The sequence below is a fragment of the Heteronotia binoei genome, chromosome 18, assembly GCF_032191835.1.
Source record: "Heteronotia binoei isolate CCM8104 ecotype False Entrance Well chromosome 18, APGP_CSIRO_Hbin_v1, whole genome shotgun sequence".
In the NCBI taxonomy this organism is placed as follows: domain Eukaryota; kingdom Metazoa; phylum Chordata; class Lepidosauria; order Squamata; family Gekkonidae; genus Heteronotia; species Heteronotia binoei.
This window is the reverse complement of record NC_083240.1, coordinates 28444997-28465646: the sequence shown is the minus strand read 5'-3', so window position 1 is coordinate 28465646 and position 20650 is coordinate 28444997. Positions and strand designations below refer to the sequence as shown.

General features: G+C 46.3%; 1 protein-coding gene across 11 annotated transcripts in view; it reads left to right on the top strand.

Annotated features, from left to right (window-relative positions):
- Window positions 1-20650, top strand: part of CUX1 (cut like homeobox 1) — a 364039-nt gene that overhangs the window by 251632 nt on the left and 91757 nt on the right. For 7 of the 11 annotated variants that reach the window (XM_060259658.1, XM_060259664.1, XM_060259659.1 and 4 more), the window contains exons 14-19: window positions 2006-2105; window positions 3286-3957; window positions 8058-8123; window positions 15445-15546; window positions 16936-17753; window positions 20086-20251. In XM_060259658.1, the coding sequence (XP_060115641.1) occupies window positions 2006-2105; window positions 3286-3957; window positions 8058-8123; window positions 15445-15546; window positions 16936-17753; window positions 20086-20251 (1924 nt within the window). The remainder of the gene's footprint in view (window positions 1-2005; window positions 2106-3285; window positions 3958-8057; window positions 8124-15444; window positions 15547-16935; window positions 17754-20085; window positions 20252-20650) is intronic. The other 4 variants (XM_060259669.1, XM_060259663.1, XM_060259668.1 and 1 more) reach the window with 2 other exon arrangements.

Here is a 20650-nt window from a genome sequence, read left to right as displayed (position 1 = left end):
ATACCCTGTGACTAATAGCCACTGATGAACCTCAGCTCCATATGGTTATCCTATCCCCTCTTGAAGCAGTCTATGCTTGTAGCTGCCACCACCTCCTGTGGCAGTGAATTCCATGTGTTAATCACTCTTTTATCTGTTCCAATTCGACAGCGATTTTGTTGAGTGCCCACAAATTCTTGTATCGTGAGAAAGGGAGAAAAGTACTTCTTTACCTTCTCTATCCCATGCATAATCTTGTAAACCTCTAATGTCACCCCTCAGTCATTGTTTCTCCAGGCTAAGGAGCCTGAAACTTTCTTCAATGGGAAAGTGTTCCAACCCATGAATCATTCTAGTTGCCCTTTTCTGGACTTTTTCCAATGCTGTAACGCCTTTTTTGAGGTGTGGTGACCAGAATTGTACACAGTATTCCAAATGAGGCCATACCATCGATTTATACAGGGGCATTATGATACTGGCTGATTGGTTTTCAGTTCCCTTCCTAATAATCCCCAGCATAGCATTGGCCTTTTTTCATTTCAGTCACACATTGTCTCGGCATTTTCAGTGAATTATCTACCATGACTCCAAGATCTCTCTCTCAGGGTCGGTATTGTCTACTCAGACTTGCAGTGGCTCTCCAGAGTCTCAAGCACAGAGGTCTTTCACATCACCCTCTACCTGGTTCTCTCAATTAGAGATGTTAGGGATTGCACCTGGGACATTCTGCATACAAAGCAGATGCCCTGCCACTGAGCTATGGCCCCCGCATCCCCAAACATGACATGAGCAGGTGTTCAAGCTAAAATTATCAGGGCTTTGTGGTTAGATCAAAGACTTCTCAAACCAAAACCTCCTCCCATGTTGGCCCTAGCCTTGCTCATATGTTCCTGCATGATGTACATCTTTGTGATAAAGAGCCAATATGTGTTCATTTGATAAATGAAATTGGGGGCCAGAACCCAGATAAATATATGATTTCAGTCGTAAATTAAGCTGTATGTGCATTGAATGTAACATTAGTATTCAATGCACCTACAGAAAAAGCAAGTGTACATAGATTGCTCATGCAGTCACTGTGACATCTGAACCAGGCTTCTGTGCATGAGGGGGGTGAGAAGGATAGAATGCATGGGCCCAAGGATTCCAGTCTTGTTCATGTGCAACACATGGAATACATGCAGCTGCCTTATACTGAATCAGACCTTTGGTCTATCAAGCTCAGTATGTCTACTCAGGGCTGGCAGTGACTGTCCAGGGTCTCTGGTGGAGGTCTTTCACATCACCTTCTGCCTAGTCCTTTCAACTGGAGATGTCAAGGATTGAACCTGAGACCTTCTACATCCCAAACTGTTGTTTGTTTGACGTCTGAATGCAGCAGCAGGGTTTTTTCCTCGTATTACCAGTTGAACTGGTAAAAAGGAAATCCTAAACTCTGAGCCATCTTTGCTGTACTGTTGAACTAAATAAAACAAAGAAGGTTTAGGTGGGGAAGTTAGCAACTCCTGGCCTTTACAGCATATTAATCTCACATCAGATCAAAGGTTACAAATTGGATTCTGGCATCTTTAGGCCAAACTTAAAACGACATTTCCGTATCCCGGGCACGTTGTTATTTTCAGTAGGTTTTGATGATTGAGAGCTGTGTGTAGGGAAAAGGAAAGGGGTCGGCTTTCGCGCCTGATTTAATTTGTCTGTTCTTTCTGTAGCGCCGAAACAGTGTTTCAAGGAAGATATGCCAAGATAAGCGCTGTGTTGAAAGACAAACAGGTGTTTAATAAAAAAAAAAAAGATTAATGGAGCACTTAAAAATACATCTCACGGACCGATAAGTGGTCTGCATCAAAACCCATAGCAATCAGGTGCCGTAGACCGGAGACTCGGAACGTTTTCTCTGGAACGCAGATGACACATTCTAGAGTTCCAGCACCAGTCCCTTGCTGAATTTGTCCCCGCTCGCTCAGCGACTCTTCTCAACGTCTTGCAGGCATCCTGGGGCTGACTTTTCATTCTACTTTCCCTGTAGGATGCTGCATCCAAACCACTGGAAGTCCTACTTCTGGAGAAGAACCGCCTACTACAGTCTGAGAATGCCACGCTGCGGATCACAAACAGCGACCTGAGTGGTAAGTGGATGAGATTGGATTGAGGGGGGAGGGAGCTGTGATGCTTTTGATTCTTGGGAAGAAGGAAAGGAGATCAGGACATGGGCGCGTGACTGGGACAGTGAGGGTCCTGAATTGCATCTGATTCTCCCTGCTTCTCAGCCTCTCGTTATATGAGAAATAATCAGAACAAGATTTGAAGACCTGAGAGGCATTTGCCAGGGTTTAGGATGATGGGGATCTTTCTGGATGGTTCTGGTGATTGGCATCTTCTGAAACCGTCTTCCATTGCTGCAGGGCACTTGGCAGTGGTGCTAATGTCTTTCTTTTCCCCTTTCCCCCCATAAAACAGATTTAAAGTGAATGTCCAAAGTATGTGTGTGTCTCAAATACTTAGCCAATTTGTCAGGACAAATCCCTTGTCCCGTATTTCCAGTGGTGCGTTTGGGGTTTCGTTGGTTTTCTCGCATTTCCTTCCCCTCCCTCCCCCCCCCCCCCCATGTGTATCTTTTATAAGCAAGTGGATTTGAATTTGCAGTTGATTTTTTTTTCTTTTTTACATAATGGTTTCCACAGCAGTTGGCAAATAAGTAAACAGCATCTAGGTATTTATTACATTCCAAAATAGCCTCTTAGCTATTTCATGGCATCCTCCATGCTAATAGTGTCTGTGAACAAGTGAGTTTCATTCCAGTGTTATCAAGGGTTTGCTGCATCTGCGTTCAACCGAGGTCTGTTTCTGTGTGTTTTATCTGGGGAGTGGGGAGGAGGAAGTCAAGCGGGGACAATGCCAAAGAGATATTTTTTTTTCCCTTTTGTCAATGAAGTTTACAATGCTAAATTGTATAACTGCACTTCATGTCATTGTTCTATTGTTAAATGTTTGAAAAGGGGGATTCTCCAGGCTGCAACATACAAGAAAGGTGCAAACATGAAATGCATGTTATTTGTCTTGGGGGCCTTGTTTGGCTTGATGAAAAATTTAAAAGACACAAAAATTAACTACCCAAACCGCCTTCTTCATTGGCCCTTACTTAAAACACAAAAAAAAACACCAACAACGGCAAAAAGAAAAAAGAAAAAAAAAAAGAAGCAACCTCCTCTTTTTTTCCCTTTTGTGGGGCAAACTCTGCATTTTGGTCTTGGTCTTTTTTTCCCTTTTTAATCCCCCATAATGCATTATGTTTGACCTTCCTTGTAGGGTCAGCCAGGAGAAAAGGGAAAGACCAGCCTGAGAGTCAGCGTCCTGCAACTTTGCCAGCTTCCCCTCCTTCTCAGTTGCCCCGCAACACAGGGGAGCAGGCTTCCAATACTAATGGTACTCACCAGTTCTCACCAACGGGTTTAAGTCAAGACTTTTTCAGCTCGTCCTTGGCAAGCTCCGGCTTACCCCTGGCTTCTACGGGAAAATTTGCACTAAACTCTCTCCTCCAGCGCCAGCTTATGCAGTCCTTCTACTCCAAGGCAATGCAGGAAGCAGGAAGCACAAGCATGATTTTTTCAGCAGGTCCCTACAGCACAAACTCCATATCTTCCCAAAGTCCTTTGCAACAAAGCCCGGACGTCAACGGCATGGCCCCATCGCCCAGCCAATCGGAAAGCACCGGCAGTGCCTCCGAAGGCGAGGAAATTGACACGGCTGAAATTGCACGTCAGGTCAAAGAGCAGTTGATCAAGCACAATATTGGACAGCGGATATTTGGACATTATGTTTTGGGGCTCTCGCAAGGCTCCGTGAGCGAGATCTTGGCTCGGCCAAAACCGTGGAATAAGTTGACGGTGCGAGGCAAGGAGCCATTTCATAAGATGAAGCAGTTCCTCTCAGACGAGCAGAACATCTTGGCGTTGCGCAGCATCCAGGGCAGGCAAAGAGGTGAGTGTGAGGCGTTGGCCACCAACCTTTCTTTCAGTGTACGTTCTTGGGTGATGGCGGGATTTAGACAGCTTGCCAGATTGAGCCACCAAAGCCATTTTAGATGGTTTCCACCTTAAGCTTAAAGAGTTAAAGAAAGATTGGGAGACACAAAGGTAGCTTTGCCATAAATCACAAGGAAGCAACTATTAAGAAGGTGGAAGACACAGGGACAGTCTCCAGTGGCACCCTCATTGAAACAAGCAGGAGGTGGTGCTTTATCTTGACTTATAGCAAAGCCATCCGACTGTATCCCATCTACAATTTACCTTGCACAGATTGTACGTGGGATGCATGTATATTTGCTTCCCTCCTTTGCTTTTCAATAAAACTGATGTAGTAGAACAGAGAATTGGATCCTCTGTTAATTAGTAAGACTGGTGGACCTTCTAGCTTGCATGCTCAAATGTCTTGGGATAGCCCTAATTCATTCGGCTGCAACAAAACTTAAATATACATATACGCACTTTCAAAGGTTTCAGTGTAATTGGCAAATTCTAAGCAGGTGTGAAAAGTGCTTTTGCTGAGCAATCCTCGTGGTTCATGTCTGCCACATGGCCCACTTTCACTGTAGGAGCGTTTTCAGGAGGTGGAATGGTATCTGCTTCCCATCCATCTCATTAATCCAGTATACATCAAATGGGCCCAGTTGAGGAGTAGGCCTTTGAAATCATGCCTCGTTATTATCTTGAGTGATCCTTGGGGACCACATGGTCCCGACTCCCTCCCTCATCACCCTGTAGACAAAAGGAGTTTTTGAGCTTTATCACTGTGACCCCTCCCCAAGGCAGGCTCATAATTATCCACCCTGCAAATACAACAGAAATGGATTACTCTCCTTGCCATATTCAACTCTCGTCTTCTGCTTAAGGGACAGGCAAATCAATAGAAAGCAAGAGCAGCAGGGGTTATATAATGTACTTTGCAGAAGCATAAAGAAAAACTCTGGATTTTTTTTTTGGGGGGGGGGTTATCTCATTGATCTCCATTACCAGAAGGGCTGGCACATGCTCGAAGAGAAGGCCATGCAGTATTGAGATGGGTGAGATGGCCCATGTAAGAACCATTGAAATAAATAACCCATCTTTGCTAAGTGTTCCTTTTGCACACTCCCACGAGAAACAGGTTTTGTTGCCGACAGGGCAGAATGAGTTATTGCAAGAGAGATGCTTTCTCCCCTGTTCCTACTAACGTCTGGCAGAGCCCAATGGGTGCCTCATGCTAAATGTTATTTTGCTCACAAGGACTCCATGAATTGGTTCTGGCCAGCCTTTTCACTCAACCTCACCAACTTCCCTTCTTTAGTACAACCTCCCTCTCTCAGGGCTTCTGTAATGTGTGCCCCATGATTCCTAGCATAGCACTTTTGGGTCGCCAAAGAGAATTCCTCCTTTCATTTTCATGAGCAGAAGAGCTGGTTGGATCCAACCCCTGGGTCTACTGTAACAACTGGTCCTTTCTTTCTAGGACCATATAAAGCTGCCCTATGCTGGCCTCAGGCCATCTCAGTCAGTATTGCCAGGCAATGGTTCTTTAAGGTCTCGGGCAGAGAAAAAGAGACTTTCCCAGCAGCGGCTAGTCGGCTACCCAAGAATTTTGAGCTGGAGGTGCCAGGGGTTGAACCTGGGATCTACACCACAAAAGCCATGCACTCTGCCCATGGAGATGAAGGTGTTCTATACTGAATCAAGATAACCCTTGTGTTCTGCTCTGACCCATAGTAACTCTCTAGAGTCAGGCAGAGAAAAGGGGCTTTCCTGACACCTGCCACTTGAAATCCTTCCCTGGAGATACTTAGGATTAAACCCTTGGATTTTCTGCATGCCAGCTGTGTGCTCTTATTTGTAGGTCACGGTCCTGTCCCAATGAGGAGGGTTTTCTGGTTCTCTCCTGTTGTTAATAGCCCAAGGAGGGTGGTGCAAGTGACCCTTATTGTCTCCTATGGTCTATTCCTCACTGAGCACCACCTCGGTAGGTTTTCTCAGGTGGAATGTTGTGTTTCATTCTAGGAAAGCAAAACTTCCCCACCCGTCGAAGTCGCCTGTTGTTCCTTTCCCTTGTGGTTTTCTTTGGCCTCATACTTGGTGATCAAAAGCCCTTTCCTTGATTTATGCTGCACTTGCAGCTTCTTATGGCAGAAGCTAAGCTGTCTGCCTTGGGTCATAGCTTCCTTCCTTTTGGGGGCACCATCTCTTGTCTTGGGTTGTGTGCAAGAACACCGGTGCAATCCAGCATTATTTTAGCAAAAAAAATGGAATTTACTGCTGAATTCCAGGCAGTGGAAGGAGAGGCACATACCGGTGGGGTAACCACAATCTGCGTTGGGTCCGAAGTAGAACTAAATTGAGAAATGGACCTTAGTTTCAAGGCTCTGCGTAGGAAAACGGCTGTGGGAATCAAAAACGCTAAACCATCCTGGGTTTTTATTCAGCAGTAGACACAATTTTGTCAGTCTGTTTGGGGCGGAGCACTCCTCCCACCCTCTTCCTTTCCTCATCCCTAATCCTGATTTGTTTCAAGGGGCATCGTTGGAAGCAAGAACTGGACCCTCCACCAGGGGGCAATCTCTTGTCTGTGCTGGCTGAACCAGGGGACAAGGGGGGGTGATGAATGTTTTCCCCAGTGCAATGTTGTCTGCTGTGGTGGGGGGAGGTAAAGGAGATTGTGCTCGCTCTGAGACTCTGAGATTCAGAGTATAGGGCAGGGTATAAATCCAATATCCTCACTGACTCACTTTCTACTGCAACAGTGACTGTATGTTTAATAAAGCATTATAAAGACGTCTTAGGATGCTCCGAGCACATTGTGTGCGTTGTTCTGTTGTGAGTGCAACAATCCTGAGGCTAGAGGGATTGTAACTTGCCTAAGGTCACCTGGTAAGATCATGGCAGAGGCAAGGTTTGAACTAAGGATTGCCCTGTGGGTAACTCCTTGCGTAGTCCACCCTCTCTCATGTTTTTATTCCTTTTAATATTACCTTGACTCAGAGCTCAAGGCAGCATCCCTGGGGGGAGGGTTCATGTACAGGCAGTGAAACCTGCCAAGCGGTGGTATTCTGCACCTTCAGAGCATGCACTGGGAGAGCCCTTTGCATTCAGGCGAGAAGGTAAAGGGGTCACCAGCAGGGCAAGGCACTAAACCTTCCGCCTGCTAAGGCCTGGAATAAAAATCTAGGTTTCCTTTCTTAGCTATGTCTTGGGGTGTACAAAACATCCAAACTGTCTGCTCATTCACAGTTTTAAGAAGTCCTCTTCCTGAGAACCATCGTTGCACATAATGCCGAAGATGATTTTAAATTACAATAGCGTTACTGATTTCTGCGTTTTTTTCTTTTGATTCGGTAGCTTGTTTTGGAACTTCCATCACAAATCCTTCAACATTCGAAATCTAACTTTGAACAACTGAATGACTGACACCAAGCACAGAATAAGAGGCTGGGATGTTTTATTGTTCTTCCCACAGCTGTTCCCCCCCCCTTATTATTTATTCCCTATGCAACATAGCTAGTTATACAGCTGATTTTTCAAAAACCTGGTTGGTGAGGAGTGGGAATCAGCTTTGGAAAGCTGAACTCAGTTTGGGTGGAAGGGGTTGTTCTTGTTCATTTGTTTTTCTCATTGGTGTGCCTTCATTTGAAAGAGAAGGGGGGGGGGGGTCCACTTTAAGAAACAGAGAGAGGGGTTAACCCATTCAGTCCCAAAATCTCTCGGAAGCACCTCTTGCCTGGAAACTTGTCCCCCTTTTGCTCGATAGCTTTTGCAAAGGTTATTGACCCCTCTCCATTTTTTTTATGCCTTTTGAGACGCTTATTTATATCTGACTAATCTTCTTTCTTGAGCATAGCATAATCTTTATTAACAGCCCAGCCTGCCTTGCTTCCTTTCCAAAGGTCCCCAGCCTCTCTGGCTGGGCAGGGAAAGTCAATGCCCTGCTGCTTGATTTTACCCCCTCCGACTCTCCCCTGCTAGGGCCAGGCCAGTCTTGTGTCGTCTCGCGGCCCACGGTTGTCAGAACCATCATCCCCTGATTGTTTTGTTCTTACCCAACTTGTTTTTCAACAGAGAATCCAGGCCAGAACCTGAACAGGCTATTTCAGGAAGTACCGAAACGAAGAAATGGGTCGGAAGGTACGTCACAGGCAGGTGTTTCTCTTTGCAGTCGATCTCTGGGCAGTGGCGTGTGCTTAGGTTGTGTGTCTTCTGTATTTTATTTTATTTTATTTAAAATCCAGACACGTAAAAGGGTTGCAGTTTGATTCTGGCCTGGAATCTGATAGAAAAACAGACAGCGGACTGGTGCATGCGTAATTCTGGCTCTCTGCCAGGGCGGTTTGCTAATCAGGAGCCAGACTTGGGAAATCACACTTTTCTCTCCCTCTTCTGGCGCACAGATTCATCCCTCCTGTCCCTTGTTTGTATTAGCCACGGTTTCAGTGTTACGTGTGCACAGGTGCTAACTGCGGTTGACATTAACCGGGGTTTTCCAGCGGCTCCAATACTGACTGTATAAACAGCGGTGAACTTGGAACATGTGCAATGCTAAACCTGTGGGTGACTCAAATCAAGGAAGGGCAAGAGGGATTTGTGCTGGAAGAGGGCAGAGGCATGCTTCCTTGAGGCTGGCTCCTGGTTTGCGAACCACGGTTTTCAAGGAACCAGTGTTGGGTCTGCACCAGACCAGTAAGTATAAAACAAACCATGGGTTTTAACAGCAAAAAACTCTAGACCTTTCCCCCCGTCTCTCTCATTCTACTTCTCTACTACTACTAACCTGACTCCTTTGAGTGAAAACGTCTTAACTCTCCTAGACAGAATCAGATGTTATTTTTCATTAATCTTGATCACACTGGTATCCTGTCAATCCTGCAAGCCCCGTTTGACCCACACAGCAACTCTTATCAGGTCAGTTTGGCAGAGAGAGAAGAGAGACTGGCCTGAGGTCACCCAGTGAGTTCCATGGCTAAACAGAGATTTGAACCTGGTTCAAGTCCAAGACTCTTGTCTACTACCCTATGTTGACCGTTTGGGGGTAGTATTTATATGTGCGTGTGTCTATGTGTGCGTCTGCACTTGGAAGTTGTATCGACCTCTGGTGACTGACCCCTACTGGGGGCCTGGAGGATATTCAGAGAGGTGGCTGAATAAAGCCTGCCCCTGCCGTCACAACTGCTGATATTCCAAGGAGGTCTGCTGTCCAAGTACTTGCCAGAATTGGCCCTGCTTAACTTCAGAGATCTGACAAGATCAGACTCACCTGGGCTATCCAAGTCAGGGCTGTGTTGACAATTCTTAAAGGAAATGGGTTATAGCCACTGAGACCAACTCTTTGGGGCTTTGTCGTGGAGGTCTCGCACTTCACAACAGTAAGTAATTCTTGAATGAGCAGATCCATAAAAGGAGACAACCAGGGCTTATTTTTTTTAAAGCAGGAACGCACAGGAACACAGTTCTGGCTGGCTTGGTGTCAGGGGTGTGGCCTAATATGCAAATAGTTCCTGCTGGACTTTTCCTTTAAAAAAAGCCCTTTGTGAAACAATGGCAACATCGGGGGTGTGGCCTAATATGCAAAATGAGTTCCTGCTGGGCTTTTTCTACAAAAAAAAAAAAGGCTCTGGAGACACCGATATCAGAGCGATGCGCCCACTCCCCAGGAGACCTGTATGATGCAAGCAGGGTTTCCTTCTACCATGGTTGTGCCTAAATGATACATAGATTGTGAAGCAACTGGTGTCTAGCCCATAGACTAACACTAAAAGCACTGCATATGTCCTAAGTATTATTTTCATTTGGCAATCTTGAGTGTGGGGAGCCAGCACAAAGCCCCAAATGGGAATTTGCTCAGGTAGTGAATAATTCTTGCCTCAGATGTCGCTGCTGTGGAAGGATTCAGAGGGTTTGATGTGACGTTTCAGCTTCCTACCGAGGGTTGGGATTGTTGACAGATGTCATATAAAGATGGTTTTGTGAGTGAGGGGGGGGAGTATTGAAATCTTTCTGTGAAGCTACAGTTCATCTCTGCACAGTGTCATTGTATTGACTGAAATGTTTTTGGCCATCCTATCCCCTATTTTCCGGAAGAGGGACCCAAGCAGTGTTCCCTTTAAGCTGAGTTAGCGTGAAGTAGCTCACAGTTTTTTTAGCCTCCGGCTCACATGTTTTTGTCTTAGCTTAGGAAAAATGGTTCCAGAGCTAACAAATCGATGCAGTAGCTCACAATTTTAATGCCAGCGGCTCATGAAGTAGAATTTTTGCTCACAAGAATCCGCAGCCTACAGGAAGTATTGGACCCAAGGCAGATTACCAAGTATGACAAGATGAAAATGCAGCATTCGGTGACACCAGTATGCAAAAATAATAGCAGCCCTGGCTCCCTCTGCCATTAACTAAAAGCTTTCCTAAAAAGTCCAGCCTTACTGGCATTTTGAAAATCAGAGAGAATAGAGAGATACTCCTGATCTCCAAGGAAATCCCATTCCTTCTCTCATTCTCAGATTGGGGGACTGGCTGCCCTCAGCTATCAGTGTGATCTTTATTTTCAAAGGACACAAAGACAAAATTGACTCACACCACAAAATGTTGTTCTGATTTACTCTTGCGGCCATTAGGCCTGCCTGAAGCGAAAAAGAGAAAAGCTGGCCATTTTACATGTGTGTATGTCAGATTTCTGAACTGATTGACAAGCACATAGCCACATTTCAACATCCCCATGCTTTACAGCACTAAATCAGAGATGGCTAAGAGCAAGTGCAATGCTGGGAAGCCTCTTGTTTAAATACCACCTCAGCAATGAGCTCCCTCAGGAGCAGTGGGCTTAAACAAGCTGCTGGTTTGGTTTTGTTTTTAATTTGTGATTGCTTTATGTATAGTGCTTTTACCTGGATGGCCCAGGCTAGCCCAATCTAGTCAGATCTCGGAAGCTAAACAGGGTCGGCCGTGGTTAGTATTTGGATAGGAGCCCACCAAGGAAATCCAGGATTTCTATGCATAGGCTGGGAATGGTGAACCACCTCTGAACATCTCTTGCCTTGAAAACCCCATGAAGTCTCCTTCTGTCGGCTGCAACTTGACGGCACTTTCCACCACCATATTTATTAGCAGCTCATCCTATCTTCAAGGCAGCCTGTGAAACAGTATTGAATACATAAAATCACAACACTGGGTTTGTCTGTCTAATTAGCTCTGTTTGTTTAATATGAAAGTCAGCCAGTTTTTAAAAACCCTCTTTCCAACGGCAGCAGGACCAAACAAAGCCAGAATAGCTACGGCAGTTTTCTTAAAATTTCAAATACGGCATTGTTATGCCGCCTTTCAACCTAGATTGGGATCCCCAAGGTAGCAAACGTCAAGCATTAAAACACTGGAACATTAAAAACATGAAAAATATATATACACAAAACTTCCATAAAAGCATACGAACAGACTGAACACCAAAAGCCAGTGATAAAATGTTGCACGACTTCCTAATGCCTGAAGGTGAGGTGCCTTGGCATGCAGCCTCTGGGAGCTGATAGGATGACAAGGGTACTTTTCCTTTCTGCCTCATCCCGGACGTTTTCCACACTCTTGACTTACTCCTGATTTTCTGGGCAGTCGATCCACAAGTATTAGAATCGTCTGAAGTTCAGCTCTTCCATGCGTCTGTCCTCCCTGTGCATTTTCATAGTTGTAGAATCAGGTTATTTTCCTCCTCACATATCTTCTATAATGAGGATTTTCAAGAGAGAGTATTGTCAACATGTGATGTTATAGCCCCCCCCCCCCCCAATGTTAAAAAACTGCCCTAAAATTCCCAGCTTTCATTTAAAAAAAAAAAAGCAAGTCTCTAGCCTTTCTCCTTGTGTATCTAAGACAGAGAGAGATACAGCCTTACTCTTTTAAAATCAAAGCTGTGGATTCAGAAAGCCTGCTTAAACTATCATTTACAACACCGCATCGATATATTGCTATTTTAGGGTTTAAAAAATTTTTTAAATCAAAACTGAAACCACACATATCTTCAGGGTGGAGGGGGGGGGAGATAATAGTTTGACCATGACAACAGTGCGCTAAAACACTGGAACATTAAAAACATGAAAAATATATATACACAAAACTTCCATAAACAGTACGCTGTTGTCATTGAAAAGTAAGCTGAAGGTGGGTGAAACAAGGAAAACCAGCAGAAACATTACACACAAGGAAAGAGCCAACTCAGAATCAGCTTCCAGGAAAACATCAGGGTAAGCAGTTTCAAAAGACCCAGGGGGAAAAAAGACAGGGAATAACCAAAAAGGATGAAACTTGAATTAAAGACACAAGAATGTGTGTGTAAATTGTGGTAAACCAAAGTAGTTTGACACTGGAACCAATGGGGGAAAAAAACCATGCTGAAGAGCCCCCGCTAATCAACTTATACTCCTATATAAACATATATGAGCATCCCTCCATCTAGCCAAGTATAGACCTCCCTGACAGGGACTCTGCAGGACCTCAGACTTTCCCAGCACCTGCAGGATCTCAGAACAAAAGGCTTTCCCAGCACCTGCAACCTTAATCCCATCCCCCTGGAGATTAAACATGGGTCCTCCTGCACATGAGGAAGGGGCTCTGCCACTGTGCCATGGCTTCATGCTCCCCAGTCCTGCCACCCACATGTGCCTCAAAGCAGAGAGCAGGTACAGTGGAGAAAGGAGCCCGTACAGCAATGGCTGCAGGAAATTTGGTTGCACCATACTCCCGAGTAAATCTCGGTTATACTTGAGAACCTCCATACAGTTGTGGCCTGAGTATCTCCAGTCCAGTGTGTCAGTGCCATCCTTCGTTGATTCCCCACTCCAGTCACAGACATGCCTGTGAAGTGGGAGGAGCAGGATGCTTCTGGGGAGTTGCACCCAGCATTGGCTCTCAGCCTGGTGGCTCTTGGGCAGCTTTCTGTGGCTCTGTCCTTCCCTGCCCCCAATCCAGCTGCATGGGTAGGGCTCGTAAACCCGAAGGCTGCAGGGTGCAATTTAGTCCACAGCAATACTCCTTCTAAGCTGTGGAGTCTGGTGAACAAAAATTCTGCTTTTTGGGCATTTTTTGAGCATTTTTCCTGAGCTAAGACAAAAATGTGTGAGCTAGCTCACACTAGCTCAGCTTAGAGGGATCACTAGTCCACAGTCCATGTTTAAATGCCGTTGTAAGGCTGCTGGGCCCTGACTTGGATAGCCCAATCTTATCAGATTTTGTAAGCTAAGCAGGGTCGACCCTGGCTGGTATTTGGATGCGAGACCACCAAAGAAGCCCAGGGTTGCTTCGCAGAGGCAGGCGATGGCCAAATCACTTCTGTTTATCTCTTGCCTTGAAAACCCCACGAGAGGGTCATGACATGTCAGTTGCAACTGGATGGCAAAAGAAGAGGGTGTGTCAGACTAGGATTTGGGAGTCCCAGGTTCAGCCCCTTGCTCCGCTGCATAAGCTTGTTGCGTGGCCTTGGGCCACCCATTCTCTCTCAGCCTCACCTACCTCACAGGATAAAACGGGTGAGCAGCATGGTGTGAGCCACATTTGGGTCCTCATTGCAGAGACTGGCTGGGGTGTAAGTAAAATAAAGAAATCGCCACCCACTGAATGGTCTGGGGGCAGCTTTGGGGGGAAGCAGAAGCAGCCCCACCAGAAGACAGGATGATACCAGGGGACGCCATGCAGGGCAGCAGAGTGGGGAGATGGAGGCTTATGATCCCATGTTGCATCTGTGCTAAGGGAAGGCATTTCAGTCGAAGGATGCCAACTGCCTCGTCTCTCCCCTCCTGCTGCAGCCCAGAATGCTGATCCTGAGGAGCAGGAGACCCATAACCATGTCATGTGAGGGGCAGATTTGGTGGTCTGCGGCAGGAGGGGGGAATCGGTGAGAATCATGCAACACTCTCTTCCACTAGCCGAAATTTGCCATGGGGTCCGGCCCTTTGCTGTTCAGCATTCCCCCCGCAGGCCTCACTGAAGCACACAAGAGCTGCTCCAGGGAACTTTACACAGGATTCCCCCCCCCCACACACACACACACACTCACACACATGTGCAAAATGAATGGGAGCAAAAGCCAGTTTGGATTTTCAGCCAAGGGCACCAGAATGTCTTGAACCAGCCCTTTGGTATATACATCAGTGCCTCCCTGCATCCCAGCCATAATGGTGGGCGATAGAGGAATGGGGAGACACGTCCAAAATCATGGGCATCTGCTCTGTCATCTTGCATTAGTTACACTTTACATCTTCAAGCACAGTTCACACACACACAGTTCTCTGTGTGTGTCTGCAGGCGTGCTCCTGTACCTTTTAAAAGCAGCCCCATGAGAAGCATTACACTTACGGGTGGCAAACAAAATAGCTTTCCAAGTTGTTAGGCCCGTTGTGCTTTTGTTTTTAAAATGATAATTATGCTTCATCTTACTGAAGGGGGGGGGGGACTTTTTCAAATCATATTTAATCATGTAGGCAGCTCCAAGTCTTACGAGGATAATTCAGATAAATGGCTCTCCCCCGTACCTCACTCCATGGCCAGTAGTTCCTCTTAGAGATTCTCCACACAACGAAAAAAGCACTGTGTTTGGAACAATGTTTTGTACTTGTTTTTCTTTTCTAAGTGGGAAATAGGCCTACCTACAACTTGTGCTTTCTTTCTCTGGCTGTTGTTAAGCGGAAATAGTTTTTAAGTCTTTGCAATAAGAGTTTGGTGCTTGCAAACGTCCCCTCATCTCAAAGGCAAACAGATAGAGAGGCTTCGTTAGGCGACTGTCCTCCAAGGAGCTCGGTGGCAGTATGCATGGTCCCTCCCTCTTTCTTTTTATTCCACTGAGCAATCTTGTGAGAGGCTATGAGAGAAAGCCTGGCCCCAAGGATAGCCAGTGAACTTTAGGGCAGACAGAGGATTTGAACCCGGGTCTTCCAATCTCTGCATTACCCTGCATTGGTGGTGGAGGAGGTGCCTTCCGCTTAGAAAGTCCCTGCTAAAATATATCGGGTGGCAGGGCTAAAGGCCTTCAAGAGATGTTGCCGGGCAGAGCAGACGGTACCTGGCCCAAGATAACCTGATTCAATGTGTTAAATTTGTGACTTGTCTTGAGAACATTTGTTCAAAAGCCACTCTGTGAGTTTTGACCAGAGGCTCCAGAGGCGTTTGCTGTATACGTTATTTTAAAAAGGACAGTTTAACAAATTAAAATCACAAAAATAATGAGGGAGGGGGGAACGTAGGAAGCTTGACTAAATGAATTTTAAAATGTGGGATTCAGAATGAAAAGCAGTAAAAAAAAAAAAGTTCAGACCATTTTTGAGGTGAGTATAAGGCAGATTTATATCTTTACACAGAGCACAAAAATGTGGCAGTGGATATTGATTTTGATTTGCTTTGGTTGACCTCCCACTGGTTTCGAATGAAAACCCTCTCCTCAGATGGTTGTTTTAACAGCCATTAATTTCTCAATTCTTTCCAGGTAACATCACCACGAGAATTCGAACCACGGAGGCAGGCTCTGATGACGCTATCAAATCCATCTTAGAGCAAGCAAAAAGGGAGCTGCAGGTGCAGAAAACAGGTAAGGACTCACTGTAAGGACTGAGTGCTTGACTGTTAAGGGCAAGACAGCGGGATAATCTACGTGGCTGCCCCTACCCCCGGCCAACTGTGTCTAAATCCAGCAAAGGTGCCACCCATAGGAGGCTTCTCTGTATATTTTAAGACACTCTCAAGATATGCAAAAACAAAAAAAATGACTTGGATACTAACCAGAAGCATGGAGACCTCAAAAATAGACTGATTAAGGCTGAGCATGCTCCAGCAAGCACAGAGTGATGAGTGCAGTTGAGAGTCAGTTGCGGGGGATGGGGAGGAGGAAAGGAAATGAGGAAACTGATGTGCTGAAGTCCCAGAGAGTTTGGAAGGACCTGGAGAAAGAGATTTGGGTGTGGGAAAATTCCCAGTCGTTGCTCTTCCCCCACCCACTCCCTCTCTCTCGCCTTCCCACAGTTCATCTCAGGGCCCCTGGCTTGTGCAAGCTGCTGCCAAGAGCCCTTTAGGGTGCCTTGCTCCACAAGAGGTGGCTAGCACCTTAAAGACTAGCAGCCATGCCTTTCAGCACAAGCTGTCATGAGTCAGCATTCGCTTCCTCAGCTGCATCAAAACTTTCATCCATAGCCTCAATTACATACTCAGCCACAGTGGTGAATGGGGAGGGGGGGTTGTTGCAAAGAGAAGCTTTGACAAAATCCGGTCAAAAGTGAGCTCTGACTCACAAATGCTCACGCTAAAATAAGGCGATGGAGGGGTGCCTCTAACCAAATTCTCTGCATCCTTGTGAGACTATAGTTTGGGCGGGGGTGCAATTAAAGCAATTATAGCAATTGAACTGGTATAAGACCGATATGTGTGCAGTTATGCAAGAAACTTTTTGACGCTTTCCCAAACTAGTCCTCATCAGTTGCTTTTTTTAAATCATCTTCAATACGGACAGAGACAGCTTGTGTTGGTGCCGGTATGATTTGAGATGATTAACTGATAGGAAAGGAGAGAGACTGAAAGATACCTGGGAACGGAGAGAAAGGAAAGGGCTTGTATCTGATGAAGGGAGCTTTGACTTTCAAAAGCTTCTATTTCCCAAATCTCGTTGGTTTCTGCAGTGCTATTGGACTTAAATCTAGTTGTAATTCTTAAGGGTTTTGTAGACCTGTGGAAAGCTGTTAGCAAACTTTGGCATTGCTTGATAAAACTCAGTGCTGCTGTCCCAGGGACTTTGTTAAAGGACACAGTGGTTGGTTTGTGTGTGTCCTAGGTCATCCCCTCTGAGAGGGTTATTGCAATGGTTTCCAGCAAACTTCTTTGCAGTTCTTAAGATCAATATCTGTAGTTCTGCAAGAGTTGACATTGGTACTTGAGTAGTAACTCTGGTCTCATCGGGCCTTGTCTGTTGTCCCCCCCCCCTCCCCAGCTGAGCCTGCTCAGCCCCCTTCTTCCTCCAGCAGCGGCGGTTCAGACGATGCCATCCGTTCCATCCTGCAGCAAGCCCGGCGTGAAATGGAAGCACAGCAAGCTGTCCTCGAACCGGCCTTAAAAGCAACCCCCCTGTCCCAAGCAGAGATTTCCATCTTGTCCCCGAAACTGATCCCCGCATCGGTCTCCAGTTATTCTTCCCTGGCCATGTCCTTGAAGAAGCATTCGTCGTCAGTGGACTCCGGCATCTCCTCTCTGTCGAACCCCTCCGGACTGAAGAAGGAGGCCCAAGAGGCCCCCATCCTTGACCTCCACGGGATTTCCGATTCGACGCAAGGAGTGCTGAGGCACGTTAAAAACGAACTGGGGCGTAGCGGGGTGTGGAAGGACAACTGGTGGAACACTGTGCAGCCGGAAAGGAGAAACGCGGCTCCTCCCGAAGAGCCCAAAGTGGAGGAGGTCTCCAGCGGGAAGGAGAAGGCCAGCAGCCAGTCTCGGTCGGATCGGGGCCAGCAGCTCCAGGGGCCCTCCTCTTCCGACTACTGGAAGGAGTGGCCCAACGCCGAGTCCCCCTATTCCCAGAGCTCCGAACTGAGTGTGACAGGGGCCAGTCGCAGCGAGACGCCTCAAAACAGCCCCCTCCCTTCCTCCCCCATCGTCCCTTTGTCAAAGCCATCGAAACCTTCCGTTCCTCCACTCACCCCTGAGCAGTATGAGATTTATATGTACCAAGAAGTGGATACAATAGAGCTAACCCGTCAGGTCAAAGAGAAGCTTGCAAAGAATGGCATCTGCCAAAGGATATTTGGGGAAAAGGTAAGGATTTTCCAGAATTCATCCTTCCTTCCTTCCTTCCTTCCTTCCTTCCTTCCTTCCTTCCTTCCTTCCTTCCTTCCTTCCTTCCTTCCTTCCTTCCTTCCTTCCTTCCTTCCTTCCTTCCTTCCTTCCTTCCTTCCTTCCTTCCTTCCTTCCTTCCTTCCTTCCTTCCTTCCTTCCTCCCTCCCTCCCTTCCTCCCTCCCTCCCTCCCTCCCTCCCTCCCTCCCTCCCTCCTTCTTTCTTTCTTTCTTTCTTTCTTTCTTTCTTTCTTTCTTTCTTTCTTTCTTTCTTTCTTTCTTTCTTTCTTTCTTTCTTTCTTTCTTTCGTAGTGGCGATTAGTCCTATTATGGCTGGCACTAGGCAATATTTGCTTGTTTGCAAAGAAAATACCTCTCAATTTTGTACCAGGTAAACGCTGGTTTTGTAACCAGAAAAAAACATTAGCAAAGTTTATCTGTGTTTCAGTCACACCTTGTGACTTCCCATCTTCATGAAGTTACAGCGCTGCTTGGTGCTGAACCAGGCCCAGTCAGGATTTTCTCCTCTGGCCAGAAGAGGCTTTGCAAAGTCCCAGAGATCTTCCATATCACTTACTACCTGATCCTGTTAACTGGAGATCCTAGGGATTGAACCTGGGATCCCATTCTCTCACCGAGCCGTGGCCCCTTCCTGTTGGCTGATTGTGCGGTGGCCTGGAGATCATAGTTTATTATGGGACCTTCTTTTGTTTTCTGCCTGCCCATGTGTGACATCTTGCTCATGGCTAATGTTCTTGGCCAGTCTACAGAACTCTCCCTTACGAGGTGGGACAACCCTCCCTTCTGCAGTTACAGAGGGTAGATACAGGAAAATCCTTTATGAAGCTCGTATATGCCCTTGCTGTAATGATGGCATAGAGTCATTCGTTCGTGTCTTTTATGATTGCAAGGTGCACAGTAAGCACAGGGAATCCCTCCTGCCTTCTATGATTACTCTCCCTACTAGCAGTCAAAAAATATGCCGACTTAAAGAACTCCTGGAGGGCAAATATCCTGCAGTTACTCTTAAAATAGCGAAATGTGGTTGGTTTGCCTTTTGGATGAGGAAATTACTAGTAGCCTAAAATGCCGTAGTACATTTGTTTTAATGGCCATTTCTGTATATTTTTCAATTTTAATAATGTTATAATACTTTATCATGTTTTATAGATATCACGTTCTTATGCATATGTGTAGTTATCCCTTTTGTTTAAGATGTTGGCTTTTGCTGTAAATGAAATCTATCTCTTGGCCCATCAACATGTGAAATGATCACTGAACACCGTTGGGTGGAGAGGCTGATTCTGAATAAATGAGTCTCAGCTAAATAAGTGCCAGAACAGAAGACAGAGGCATATTTTGGAGATGCTCCTAGGAGGTTTGACGAGGAAGGTGTTTTTTGCTCCCATCCTGCCTCTGACGATGCGCCCGTTTGAGGTCTTTTCTGAAGAGCAGGGCATGGTGGCACCTAAAATGGAGATTCTGGTCAGTTGCCACCTTGTTTGCTTGACTGTACAAGCAGGCCCTTGTGCATGCATGTAAATAGCCACTGGGCTGGTCTTCTCAGATGAGTCAGAATGCCTTTCAGGCAATCAGACGGGAGCACTACAAAGGGGTAGAGGAGTTCTTTCATTCATCCTTTCTTATGTATATAACTGCTATGGGTGTTAGTGGTAGATGGGCTGGTGATCATGTTTTGTGGGCTTAGTCGCACTTATTTTCAAGGCCACCTCGCTAAATGGCAGCCTATTCTTTCTAGCACATCAGTGTAGATATTCAGCAACAAAAACAAAACTGAAAATTCCACCGAGATTGGGTGCCCAGTGTTAGCCATAAACAACCCTCAATGTAACAAGTACTGTAAAATTATTTAAAACAGAAAATCATTCAACCTGAGGAAGGGTGTGGATTCTCCTTATCCAAAATGTGCAAGGGCCAGATGCTGTCTGTCTTTCTTTCTCCTCAGCCCCGTCTCAGTGAGTTGTGGGGGAAGGGGTAATTGTAAGAAGAGAAGAGCCTCTGCTCATTTGGGGAACTGCAGACAGAAGAGGGATCAGCAGGCACCCAGAAATTTGGGCAGCTTATCTTACCTCTTTGTGAACATACCTGGCTGGTTCCCCTCTTGAAAAACGAGACAGATGCCCACAAGACAGCAACACATTCTCCTTGCCGTCCCAATCTGGTACAGGGAGGGGCCAAGAAAAATCAGGGCGGAAGGAGCCCAGCGCAGGTCCGTGGGCTTCCTGCTGCTCCTCATCTGCTTGAACAAAGCACCATGCTGAATTTTGTCCCCTCTGTGTTTCCTTCCCTTCAGGTGCTTGGTCTCTCCCAGGGGAGTGTCAGCGACATGCTGTCCCGGCCAAAGCCATGGAGCAAGTTGACGCAGAAAGGCCGCGAGCCGTTCATCCGCATGCAGCTCTGGCTGAACGGTGAACTGGGCCAGGGAGTCCTGCCGGCCCAAGGGCAGCCTCAAGGCCAAGGTAAATTAATGGGTTGAGCTGACTGGGAACCCTCAGCCCACCTGTTTTTTTCATGGTGAAAACTTCAAATGTTCGCTTGGATTCTTTGGGTTTTATACCTGTTTGGTTGAAGTATAGGTTTCTCTGAAGTTTGCACACATGGGAATTCCCCTGCACTTTGATATATCCAGAGGCGGTCTGGGACTGAAGCCTCATGGATAGAAGTAACAGTATCTTGCAGGAACAAGATGTACCCATGTGTGTATACCGTGGTGGTCAGGACCAAAGATTTGCTTTGAGCAAAACCATATTCCTTCCCAGCGTTGCTCTCTGATACTAGTGTGGGATGAAACACTCTGCTTCCTTGACTTGTTGCATGGGGAGGCAGGGAGTGCAGGGAGAGCTAGTTTGGTGTAGTAG